The sequence below is a fragment of the Pinus tabuliformis genome, chromosome 2_1, assembly GCF_031772625.1.
Source record: "Pinus tabuliformis cultivar Carrire ecotype Pingquan chromosome 2_1, CPIR1, whole genome shotgun sequence".
NCBI lineage: Eukaryota > Viridiplantae > Streptophyta > Pinopsida > Pinales > Pinaceae > Pinus > Pinus tabuliformis.
The window spans coordinates 124429839-124442490 of NC_142299.1; the positions used below are offsets into that span (position 1 = coordinate 124429839).

Below are 12652 nucleotides of genomic sequence, written 5' to 3' on the forward strand. Positions count from 1 at the left end.
ATTAAACACCCCAAACATGTGCATTCTTATGTGGAATGCCTCCATTATCGAATTCAACAGCCGGAAACTATGAACCAGAGGAATGTCGGACAATAACTCCTCTCCCTCCACTTGCTTATATTTAAAGTGATTTGATAGAAATAGATCTGTGTTGTGAGAAGGCCACACATAAACCAATTTCAGACAGGTGGTGAGGTCATCGCTTCTCCCATGCTTACCTTCCTTTAGCCACTATAATCTCACGCATGTAAATCCTGTGAACTAGCTCCCTTAGTAACCATAAATGCACCCCATGAAGGAGATACCACTATTTATATCATGATAACAAGAAATACAATATAATCAATACAATGTGGAAAAATCCCAAGATATTAATAAATAATATATATCAAGAAATCTTCATAATTAAAACTTAAAATCCAAATCATTCTTTCCATCTAACAATTAAAAAACATTTAAACAAAATTTTAAAAATCTATTTATTAAAACATTTAAACAAAATTTAAAAGATCTATTTATTAAAACATTTAAACAAAATTTAATAAAAAATATTGGTAAACAATTTACCCATCAAATTCTATCTTTCTACATCCTTATTATCCCTGAGATATTGCATCAGTTTATGGTCAAATTTATATTAGTTTAGGGTTGACTAAAAATATTTGTAAATTTTCTATAATTTTATTTTGCACATTGAAATTTAATATTTTTAACAATATTTTAATTTAATTTTCTACAATCTGATTGGCCATCAAATTCAACATGTTTTTTTTTTTTCTCTGCAAATACTAAATTCTATTAACTGTAAGGCAAAATATTTTTACATAGTGTCAAGGCTTGAAAGCACTCAACAGAACAGAACTGCCCCTTTACAAACAGAAGCTGGGGAGACCAGTTACAAAGATCAAGAAACCAGAGAAAAGACATAAAGAGTGACATGTTTCGCCGAGAAAGAGAACTGAGCCAGCACATAAACACAAAATCATTGCGAACCAACACATAATGTGTCACCAAATCCCCAGCTGGAAGCCAAAAACAATAGGACATTAGCGCTGAACCCTGACCGTGAGCCTGAAACAGTAGCCGAAACAAAAAAAGGAGGCAGTCCCAGGTGGCACTACTCCTCCTTTGTCGTGCCATGGTTCTTCTTCTCAGCCAGACCTGCACCACCAGTTCTTAGACCTTCATTGCCGCCCAAGTCGCTGCCAGGGATTGCCATGGCATGGCTTGCTTCACCATGAGTCCCTTCCTCAGCAGCAAGTCCTGTATCTTCAAGGGGAGGAAGATTTTTGAGAAATTCCTCCTGTTTAGACTTCTCATTTTTCCAATTCTCCAAGTTGTCTTTGTCCGTGGAATGCTCACTGCTTTGGGAAGGATCAGGGGCAATGCAGGCCAGAGGGGAGACCTGATTTTCCTCTTCCGAAAGAATAATGGTGATGTGAGCAGTAATAAGGGGCCTGTGCAAATTACTTTGAAATTTAAAGTGCATGGTTTGGAAGGCACTGTTTGGAATAGGCTTACGACCAGAGCTTAAAGATGGCCTAGCTTCATGGATGGGGGGGGGGGGGGGGGGGGGATTGAAGGGTTCCGGCGCAGTTTCCATAGCATGATCGACTGGGGGATGCAAGCGGCTGTCACGACGCCCCCATAAACGTTGCCTCTTGCCCAAACGAACCATGATGACAGACAGGAGGTAGGGCGCAGATAGATTATAAACAGGAGAGCCAACAGAATAGAGTCGGTTGAGGCGAGAGGGATGCCCAACAGAACTTGCAGACGACAACAGAACTTGCAGACGACAACACAATGCGTAAATCCAGAACAGGGGAGAACTTACCCTTGATAGTGTTGGCTTAGAGCTCGCGGCAGTGAACCAGAATCAGTCCACACCAACAGCCTTCGCTAACCAGGTTTCGTTGCCGAGCGACTAAGCATAAGGCATGGTAAAACAACGGTGGAGCAACATGATTATAACTGAGGGAATGTTGCGTCGATCAGCGCAATGCATTAATGCGAATCCGCCAACCGATCCAACATTAATACCTTCCCCCTGCTCGCATGAGATTAAGTCCCGGGAGGCCATGTTGCTCTGCAGCTGGCAGTACCGGACTTTAATTCCTTGCATGAGAAACATTAAGGGTGATGGTGCCACTCGCATCCGGGACAAATTCAACATGTTATTGCTCAATACATAAATTAATGTGGCAAATACAAAAATTTATCAATTTAATAAACCAAAAGTACAAAAAAACCTTATCATAAATTTATATTCCTATGCTAATTTCAATAGTATGTTTCACAAAATCAATGACAAGCATTTCACTATTTCAATACCTTCGTTGTGCTCTTAGCAAGGGCCCTCGTTGCACGGCAATGGCTAATGAGCCTGCCATAGGGCATTAAATGCCCGCTTAGCTGCATACTCCTTAAGCCGATAACACACGCGCGCGGTGACTAGAGAAATAAAAAATAATGGCGGTGTGTTATCGGCTTAAAGAGTATGCAGCTAAGCGGGCATTTAATGCCCTATGGAAAGCTCGTTAGCCATTGCCCTCGTCACACTTGCTTACATTCTGCACTCTCCTATGTCACCCAACTACGTGCTCCATGGCCGAGTCTGATTGACCCGCTAGGATAGCTTTTGCTTTGTGAGGCGAGGGACTCCTTCCGGGACACTCGTTGCCTATGAACTTCGAAAAGAAACAGATTTATTTTTAAAAAGTTTTCTAAAATTTAAATTGTTTGTCCTTACAATGTGTCATGTATATATTTATGCACAAACTACATTTACATGATATGTCTAGTATATCATCTACTGCTAAGTTAATTATTTATTAATAATATATTATTATTAATATGTTTTTATATTAATTATTTATTAATAATATATTATTATTAATATGTTTTTTTATTAATTTATGATAACTATCATTATCATATATGATAATGTTAATTAATTTTTATATGGTGTGTAGTGATAGATATATGCTTTGAATTTTTAGAATATTTTTTGTGAAATTATTATAATAAAATTTATCAGGTTAATTGTGAAATTGAAAAATATTAATCATGCTTTTAATTATTTAAGATAAATTTAATTAATATATTTATTATTAATATTTTAATTTAATTAATTATTAATATATAATTTTTCTAAGTGAATTATTATTTTTGTGGTAGGTATGAGATATTTATTATGGGATATTATATTTAGTTTGTGGTTAAATTTATATTAATTTAGGGTTGACTAAAAATATTTGTAAATTTTCTATAGTTTTATTTTCCACATTGAAATTTAATATTTTTTTGACAATATTTTAATTATTTTCTACAATGTTATCATTCAATGCATAAATTAACCAGTCAAAAATACAAAAGTCTTATCAATTAATAAGCCAAAGGTACAAAAGTCTTATTATAAATTTGTATTCCCATGATAATAGAATAATAAGTAGGAGAGTAAAAATAGATTGTAAAACATAACACTCATTGTCACAAACCTCAAAAATCACATTTAATAATATTTTTTGTGGTAAAAAAAGTCACATGCAATTATAATGATATCCTGTCTTCTTTCCGGCTAACATGGAGATCCCCGACTTGAATCAAAGTTAGATTAAGATAAACAACAACTTAGACTTATTACATTTTTGTCAATTAATTTTTTTTTACTTTTCTGGCTAACATGGAGATCCCCGACTTGAATCAAAGTTAGATTAAGATAAACAACAACTTAGACTTATTACATTTTTGTCAATTAATTTTTTTTACTTTAAAGATGTGGTTAGCTGGATCAAATTATAATATGTTAAGTATGGATTCTTTTGGGAAATTGAGCTTCACATGCATGAATGAAATGCTCTTTTCAGATAATTTTATTAAAAACAAAATCAACATCATGTAAGGAACACGCTGGCAAATCAATGCTTTATATTTCATTATTTTCTATTATCTTATTTTAGAATTAATGTTAAAATCAATTGAAGACATCATCATTAATTTAATGTGTGAACATTTTATCTTTTATCATTAAAAATATATTACTAAATCATTGTTGTTTTGTATCCAAATATATATATATATATATATATATATATATATATATATATATATATATATATATATATATAATAGAAGCTTTATATTAACCCGAGATCACAATATTACACAATATCCGAAGATTACAATAGCTGCATATATCATTAAAAATATATTACTAAATCATTGTTGTTTCGTATCCAAATATATATATATATGTATGTATATTATTTTAAATAAAGAAAAATAGATTAAATAGATTATATTTTTTTTAAAATGAGGGGGTAAGTCCCTTAAGCTTTATATTAACCCAAGATCACAATATTACACAATATCCGCAGATTACAATCGCTGCCTCATGTAACTGTGGGTCGAACGGGAGGCAAATAGCGCACCGTCCCAGCCACCCAGGATATCGCCCGTGTACATGATTAAATAGATTATCTTGCCCATTCAAATAAAAATGATGTTTTTTTTTTTTTTTAATTAACTCTCTCATTCCAAAACAAGATAACTCATCTAAATTTTCAATACTTAATTACAAATTTCCAATAAATAATCACATTTCCTAAAAGTTTATATTTAAAATTTATCATACATTTCTGTTTTATGTGATTTCTACTAAAAGATTTTTCTTACTTACCAAATATATTATCATATCTAATCATCATAATTTTAGATAAATATAAATTTTCAACTTTTTAATTCACACTTATTCTAAAATTAATAAATACATAAATCTACTTCATCACAAATAAAATACAAATTAATAATAAAAATAACATATTTAACACTAATATATATTTTAACTTAACTATATTTAAATTAAACAACACTATGCACTTGCTTCTCTTTCACTCCACTTATATTTAATCTTCCCGCATGTCAATACTTGCTTCTCTTTCACTCTACTTATATTTAATCTTCTCGCATGTCAATACACAGTGTTCCGCCAACCATCCTTAATATTCCTCCGTAAACCACACACCAGCTTTGGTGGGCCTCTATATCAGTCCTCTTCCTTGAAACCAGACACCATCTTAGTCCATATCAACAATTATTTTATCAACGACTTCAAAATTATGTCATGCCACATGTCCTGTCCGGCGTGACGTGTAAACTCGAAGCCTCTATTCCAAATGCCGTTGGACGAATAGTAAGTGGGCAGGTAGTGTGCATAAATAATCAAAGCTGGAGAGGAGTTTGAGAGATACAGCACAACCATTCAATTATTCTTTCATTGGAGGCGCCCAAGAGTTTCAGTTTTTGGAGATCTCTGGTCTGGTGAAAATGGAGATGGAAAAGGTCATCATCAGACAGCAAGTGTTGTTGGACCATCTGAGGCCTGCTCGTTTCTCGAAGGCTTCCAAGGATCTGGTGGTAAGTCTCGCTTCGTTTCTTTCAGTTTTCATGTTTTAAGGATAAATTCGATGAGAGCCAAGGTTGCGGGCCATTGTAATCGCAACCAAAATATGAAGAGGTTTCTTCATTTTTAAATTTAATTACAGGATTGTTGTTCTTTGAACTTTGATGGGTTTTGCCATATAGGTTTTAGAAATTACAATAGAACCTAACTTCATACAATATGTTTTGTTTTTTCAAAATGGAACTGGATCCTTCTGCTCCTTTTCATTTTTATTTTGGAACAATTTGAAGCTATCGTTTTCTGGGAATTATTAAGTGTTGCAATTAATTTTTAGGACTATCTATGATTCTGGTCTAATGGACCATGTTTGGCACTGCCCAAAAGAATTCCACAAAATTACTGGAAAGGAGAGGAGTGAAGGGCAAAAACTCGACTCTCTGCGTGCCCTGAAGACTGGCAGCCCAAACCATATGGCTGTCTGTTGTGTTAAAGCCTAAAGGGAATTGTAACACTAGAACGAAAGTTAAAGTAATCCATCCAAATGGATACCTACTGAGAATGGTTTGAAATAAAAAAATATGGTGAACTCTACTCTGTGCTTACATGTTGGCCTTTTCTATTTTTGTTTTCTTATTTAATTTATTTTTTGAATTTATTCAGGGCAGGGCAGGGCAGGGGCTGTGAGTTTTGTGCTTTGTGGAGTTTTTGGGTAGGGCAGGGCAGGGCAGGGCAGGGGCTGTGAGTGTTGTGTTTTGTGGAGTTTTTGGGTAGGGCAGGGCAGGGCAGGGCAGGGCAGGGGCTGTGAGTGTTGTGTTTTGTGGAGTTTTTGGGTAAAAAACTATTGTTCATAGCTTTCTGTGCAATGGTTGTGGTAGTTGACACTGTTTTCATATGAGAAGTTTGATACTATATGTTCCAATGTGTTGATGGATTGGGAATGTTTGAGGTTGTATGGGGTTATGGATTACACGTGTCAGATTCAAGTCAAGTTGTTGATGGATTGGGAATGTTTGAGGTTCTATTGTATGGGGTTTATGGATGACACATGTCAGATTCAAGTCAAGTTGCCTTTAGGCAAGGTAAATAAACATAAGCATCAACCTAATAATCTATCAACTCAATATATAAGCAATCACAATATTAACAAGAACACAATAACAACACCAAGTACCAAGAAATACCGTAAAGAAAACACAATAACAACACCAAGTACCAAGAAATACCCTAAAGAAAACACAATAACAACACCAAAGCACCAAGAAATACACTAGGAAAACACAATAACAACACCAAGCACCAAGAAATACCCTAAGAAAACCCCAACTCCTAGAAAAACCCAGCTAAAAGAATTCCATCAAACCCTTTCCCAGCTAAAAGAATTTCCTTTCCCAGCTAAAAGAATTTGAAATTCCATCAGCTAAAAGAATTCCATCAAACCCTTTCCCAGCTAAAAGAATTTGAAATTCCATCAAATTCTGGCCAAGCTGGTAAACCCTTGGCCCCTTACAATGGGCTGCTAAAAGAATTTCCTTTCCCAGCTAAAAGAATTTGAAATTCCATCAGCTAAAAGAATTCCATCAAACCCTTTCCCAGCTAAAAGAATTTGAAATTCCATCAAATTCTGGCCAAGCTGGTAAACCCTTGGCCCCTTACAATGGGCAGGGGAGCCCGCACTTCCTTAACCCTGGCGACACTTACTTAATTATTGGCCCCTTGCAACTCGCAGCCTCCACACTGCTGCGAGTCCACACTTGCACAGCCCTTGGCACATTACAATGGAGACTAATAAGTCTATTTATATGTTTTTTTTCTTTTTTCTTTTTTCCATTCAATTATAACTAGCATAATACCATGGCCTGAAAGTTTTTTTTTCTTTTTTCTTTTTTCCATTCAAATATAACTAGCATAATACCACGGCCAGAAACTACTAACTGTAGCTATCATTCCCAGGTTAATCCTAATAATTGAATCCCCTCAACTGTGTTTTGGGCGGTTGTTGATTTGGCTTTGTCATAAATATATCATTAAAAACGTATTTTATCTGCTTTACAATAGAAGAGGGTCAAGAATGTGTTGCTTTACAATAGAAGAGAGTCAAGACTGTGTTGAGTAGATTTAACACATGGATCTTGTATGTATCATTCCCAGGTTAATCCTAATAATTGAATCCCCTCAACTGTGTTTTGGGCGGTTGTTGATTTGGCTTTGCCATAAATATATTATTAAAAATGTATTTTATCTGCTTTACAATAGAAGAGAGTCAAGACTGTGTTAAATAGATTTAACACTTGGATCTTCTAGCGAGAATATAAGTTGAGTAGATTTAACACATGGATCTTCTAGCGAGAATATAAGTTCAACATCGATCATTACTTTCTTTTGACCAGGCTTCAGTATGTGCTGCTGGAGACAGCGCTGCCTATGAAAGAGTTGCTGAGTTTGGTGATGATGTTGTCATTGTTGCGTAAGTTTCCATTTTTTTCCAGCTTAATTGATTTTTTTCAGGAAATCTCTTCCAACGCTTTGCATTTTATGTGGCTGATTGAGTTCAGAGTTCTTAATTCTTGTTGATTAGCTGATCAGCACCTGGTTTTTCTCTATCCGATTGTCACTTTTGCAGAGCTTATCGTACCCCTATTTGCAAGGCTAAACGTGGAGGATTTAAGGATACTCTTGCTGATGACTTGCTTGCTCCTGTTTTGAAGGTCTGGATTAGTGGTGGCACCGATAAATTGACTGATGATTTTTTTATGCGGTTTGAAAATTTCCCCCCCTAACCATTATGGTCCATGAACCATGAGTGCACAGATCTGTCTCTGAATGTTCTCTAGCTTCCTGCAGGCATTGATTGACAAGACTGGACTTAATCCAGTTGAAGTTGGTGATATTGTAGTGGGTACTGTTCTTGCACCTGGCTCTCAACGTGCCAGTGAGTGCAGGATGGCTGCTTTTTATGCTGGATTCCCAGGTGTATATCCTACCATTTCATGTGTCAAATGAATTCTTTTGTGTCAAATGAATTCTTTTCTTGTTGGATGCCTGAGTTCTTGTGACAACTGCATGCTGCTTACCATGTCATCTCTCCAGAGACTGTACCTGTCAGGACTGTCAATAGACAATGCTCTTCGGGCCTACAAGCAGTTGCAGATGTTGCAGCTGCAATTAAAGCTGGGTTTTATGACATTGGTATGTCAATATCTGTTTGTCACCGGAGGATTTTCATAGCAGGTTTGAATTTAGATACGTTTCTGATTTCAATTTGTCTGCTTCAGGCATCGGTGCAGGAGTGGAGTCAATGACTTTCAATCCTATGGCGTGGGAAGGCTCTGTCAATTCAAAGGTAGGCATCAATAAAAGTTAATGGTGTTGTAAACAGAAGCCTTTTAATTTTGTCACTAGTTTCAATTTGATGTTTCTGTCCATACTCTTCTATGTCTTTAATATAGCTTACTATTGCCTCCATATTTGTACACACCTATAGAGATAGATAGATAAATATATATACATTACACGTACCTGCACAAGGATATAGATAATTACTTCATTAAAGATTTGTGTGAAAAGGATATATAGATAAGTACTTCATTAAAGATTTGTGTAAAAGCCATATATTTGTGCGAAAGGCACTGATGGCTTTTGCTGCCCCTTGCAATAGGTTGAAATTTTCAGAAAAGCACAAGATTGTCTTTTGCCCATGGGCATCACGTCAGAAAATGTAGCTGAGCGCTATGGAGTTTCACGTCAAGACCAGGATCAAGCAGCGGTATATGGATGCTATTTTAAGCTTTTGATTTGAGTGAAGTCAATGCTGGTGCAGTTAATATAAATTAATCAGCGAAGGTAAGGAATGGGAGTTGAATGTTAACTGCCATAATTGTATTTCAGGTTGAATCTCATAGGCGCGCAGCAGCAGCAACAGCTACAGGGAAGTTCAAAGATGAGATCATCCCAGTTGAGACTAAGGTACAAAACACCCATGTTCTGTAATTTCTAAAGTTGGAGTAGCTGGAGAGTTGCTGCAATGGTACTTAATGCGTTTCTCGTTTTTGTGCTGAAGGTTGTTGATCCTAAAACTGGAGATGAGAAGCCCGTGACGATATCTATTGACGATGGTATTCGTCCTAATGCTTCTCTTTCTGATTTAGGGAAACTCAGACCTGCATTTAAGAAGGGGGGAAGCACCACTGCTGGTATGGAGTTTCTTTCCCAACTGCATGCTAAGCATGTTGTTGATTTTATCAAAAAAGTTACACCGTGCTAGATTTTCTGCCATTGTAAAGTACTGGATATCGAGTATTCAGTCTGTGTTATGTCTATGTTCTGTTTCAATCTCACACAGGAAATTCAAGCCAAGTAAGTGATGGAGCTGGTGCTGTACTGCTGATGAAGAGGACGGTGGCCATGCAGAAGGGTTTGCCTATTTTGGGTGTATTCAGGTTTGATCTACGAATTTATTCTGCTTTTACTTGTGTAATGAAAACATTTCATTTTCATTTGCCCTAATTTGATTGCTTTGCGTTGAGCTTGCCACAGGAGTTTTACTGCTGTTGGGGTTGACCCAGCTGTTATGGGAGTTGGTCCTGCTGTTGCGATCCCGGCGGCAGTTAAGGCAGCTGGGCTAGAAATTGATGATATTGATCTTTTTGAGATAAATGAGGTAAATATGGGGAATATTTGTGAATCAGCTATATTTGTTGAAGAATGCTTCTAATTGACCAAAATATGCTTGATTTAATTATTTTAAATGCTCTGTCAGGCATTTGCCTCGCAATTTACCTACTGTAGCCAGAAACTGGAACTGGACCCTGAAAAAGTAAATGTTAATGGAGGAGCTATTGCCCTTGGTCATCCCCTTGGAGCAACAGGTAAATATTTCTGCAGGTCGTATTTTTTTTGGGAATTCCTGTTGAATTTATTGGGGATTTATTCAGCTTAGGCTATGAATTAAATTTAGTCCAATTCAAAAGACACTGTTGTTTTTATGATTTTAGAAGGGATGCTATTTGGTACGTTATCATGGATGTAGTTTATATTAATGATCACTATTAATTCTCTGTTCGATAAATCTTATCTTCATGGCAAAATGGCATTGACAGGTGATGATTATTGTATGTTTGTTTTGTCAAAGATCAGTTTTAAAGAATTTGAAGGACCAATTGTTCATGCTGTCCTTAAGTCACCTGATGTGTTTATTAAATTATTTCATTACTTTGATTAATCAGCTAAGTGTTGATTAATTAATTTTTGTATTTTTTTAGTTTTATTAAATAATAATAATAATAATTTTAAAGTTATGGTTCATTCTCATACATTAAATTCATGTATGAGATTTTGAAACTTTTTCCCTTTTTAAGACCAGAGACCAGTGATTTAACTACTAAAATTTACTCTTCTCTACCTTTACTTTCCTCTGAATTAGTATGAGACTTTTCTTGCCCCATCTTTACATTTGGACTTTACTCTCCTCTGCATTTGTATGACACTTTTACTCTCCTCTGCATTCGTACAAGACTTTTCTTGTCCCATCTTCACATTTGAACTTTACTCTCCTCTGCATTTGTATGAGACTTCTTTTTCCTTCTCTTCTCATTTGTATGAGACTTATTTGCAGACTTATCTTTTGGGACAAGAGACCAGTGATTTAACTACTAAAATTTACGGTGTGTATGCTTTACTTTTCTCTACATTTGAACTTGCGATCCCTTAAGAGGAAAAACATATGTTTTTATTTTGCAATCTCTTACAAAAATCGCATGTTTTTATTTTATGATCTCTTAAGACAAAATACTACATACTTTTAATGATATGATACGATAGATATGTTTTTAACCGAACACAGAATATTTACCAATTTTTACTTGAGAAAATCATACTTCAGGGCTGTAAAAGTCTTTCAAATCAAAAATTAATTTTTAATTTTAAACAATGTTTTGTTACTTTTGGCTTGAGAAAATCATACTTAATACCTGAAAAATCTTTCAAATTAAAAGTTGATTCTTAATTTTAAACAATGTTCTGTTACTTTTCCACCATCTCTTGGAGTTTTTTAATTTTCATCTCATGTTTGGTACTCTAGATATGGAGAGGTTTTAAATAAAAAAAGGGCATCTGTTTGGGTTTTTAATTTTCATCTCATGTTTGGTATCCTGGTGTTTAGGGGCCCGTTGTGTGGCAACCTTACTTCATGAAATGAAACGCCGTGGCAAAGACTGCAGGTTTGGAGTTGTCTCAATGTGCATAGGTAAGTGTACATGCTCTTCAGTTGGGTGGTCTATGGTGGAGTCACTACTTTCAACTTTCAATTGAGTAATTACTTTGCACCAGTGTTGATTTTTTGTATTTCTGATGATGATGATGCTAGGCACTGGGATGGGGGCAGCAGCAGTGTTTGAACGTAGCGGTGCTGTAGATCAGCTTTGCAATGCTCGGCCAATCAAGGATCATACCTCGCTGTCGAAAGATGCACAATAGCCAACTGTGTTTTTTCTCTTCAAAATTTTCCATTTTATTGGAATTATTTCATGCGTTCTCGGTTAACTTTTATTGCCATAGCCTCTGGCTTCTGGCTTGTTTGAGGTTTTAGCTTTTGACATTTTGCATATCCTGGTTAAGGCAAAGCATAAATTATCTACGTTTTTACAATATTTCATCCACACTGGCTTAATTATTGTGAGCTATGATCCTATACGCTATTGTTCCTGCAAAGGATTTAGTAATAAATTATCTACGTTTTTACAATATTTAATCCATACTGTCTTAATTATTGTGAGCCATGATCTTACACGCTATTGTTCCTTATACGCAAAGGATTGTTGGTGAGTTGAAAGTTTAATAAATAATGAAATTTTATAAACAAACCCAATAAAATTGAAATCTGTTATCATGACTCATACTGGCTCAATTATAGGTTATTGATTTTTTTGATGAGTTGAACAAATTTAATAAACAATGAAATTTTTTAATCAAAACCGATAAAGTTGAAAGGTGGGTTTTGTAAAGGTCAAGGTGATTTGCAAGGAAAAAGGGTGTTGAAAAGTAGTTGTGGACTTTTGGGGATTCCATAATTAATAAAATTTTACATTAAAAACAAGTGTTTATAGAATGGTTGTGAAAAACTGGATACCTTAAAATAATTATGGAGTCCTTAAATAACACAATTTAAAATCAAATATATAATTTTTGTTACCAAAAAAAATGCGACTACATTATATAAAAATTAATAATTTAAAGAAAGAAATCAATCATTTT

General features: G+C 35.1%; 1 protein-coding gene across 1 annotated transcript; it reads left to right on the forward strand.

Moving 5' to 3' along the window:
* Nucleotides 1-5222: 5222 nt before the first annotated feature.
* LOC149199084 (3-ketoacyl-CoA thiolase 2, peroxisomal-like) lies at nucleotides 5223-12149 on the forward strand. The gene is made up of 14 exons (XM_089402290.1): nucleotides 5223-5418; nucleotides 7792-7868; nucleotides 8025-8109; nucleotides 8246-8372; nucleotides 8492-8590; nucleotides 8677-8744; nucleotides 9060-9167; nucleotides 9290-9367; nucleotides 9462-9594; nucleotides 9744-9840; nucleotides 9938-10061; nucleotides 10161-10269; nucleotides 11562-11645; nucleotides 11766-12149. Exons 1-14 carry the CDS (start codon nucleotides 5329-5331, stop codon nucleotides 11873-11875), a joined length of 1389 nt encoding a protein of 462 aa, XP_089258416.1. The 5' UTR covers nucleotides 5223-5328; the 3' UTR covers nucleotides 11876-12149.
* Nucleotides 12150-12652: the final 503 nt, after the last annotated feature.

What these genes read in the sequence shown, in the direction of transcription:
- LOC149199084 (XM_089402290.1), top strand. Translation starts at nt 5,329, where the DNA reads ATGGAGATGGAAAAGGTCATCATCAGACAGCAAGTGTTGTTGGACCAT. An exon ending in TGCTTGCTCCTGTTTTGAAG is followed by an intron (nt 8,110 to 8,245) that starts GTCTGGATTAGT and finishes AGCTTCCTGCAG; the next exon opens with GCATTGATTGACAAGACTGG. An exon ending in ATCTTTTTGAGATAAATGAG is followed by an intron (nt 10,062 to 10,160) that starts GTAAATATGGGG and finishes ATGCTCTGTCAG; the next exon opens with GCATTTGCCTCGCAATTTAC.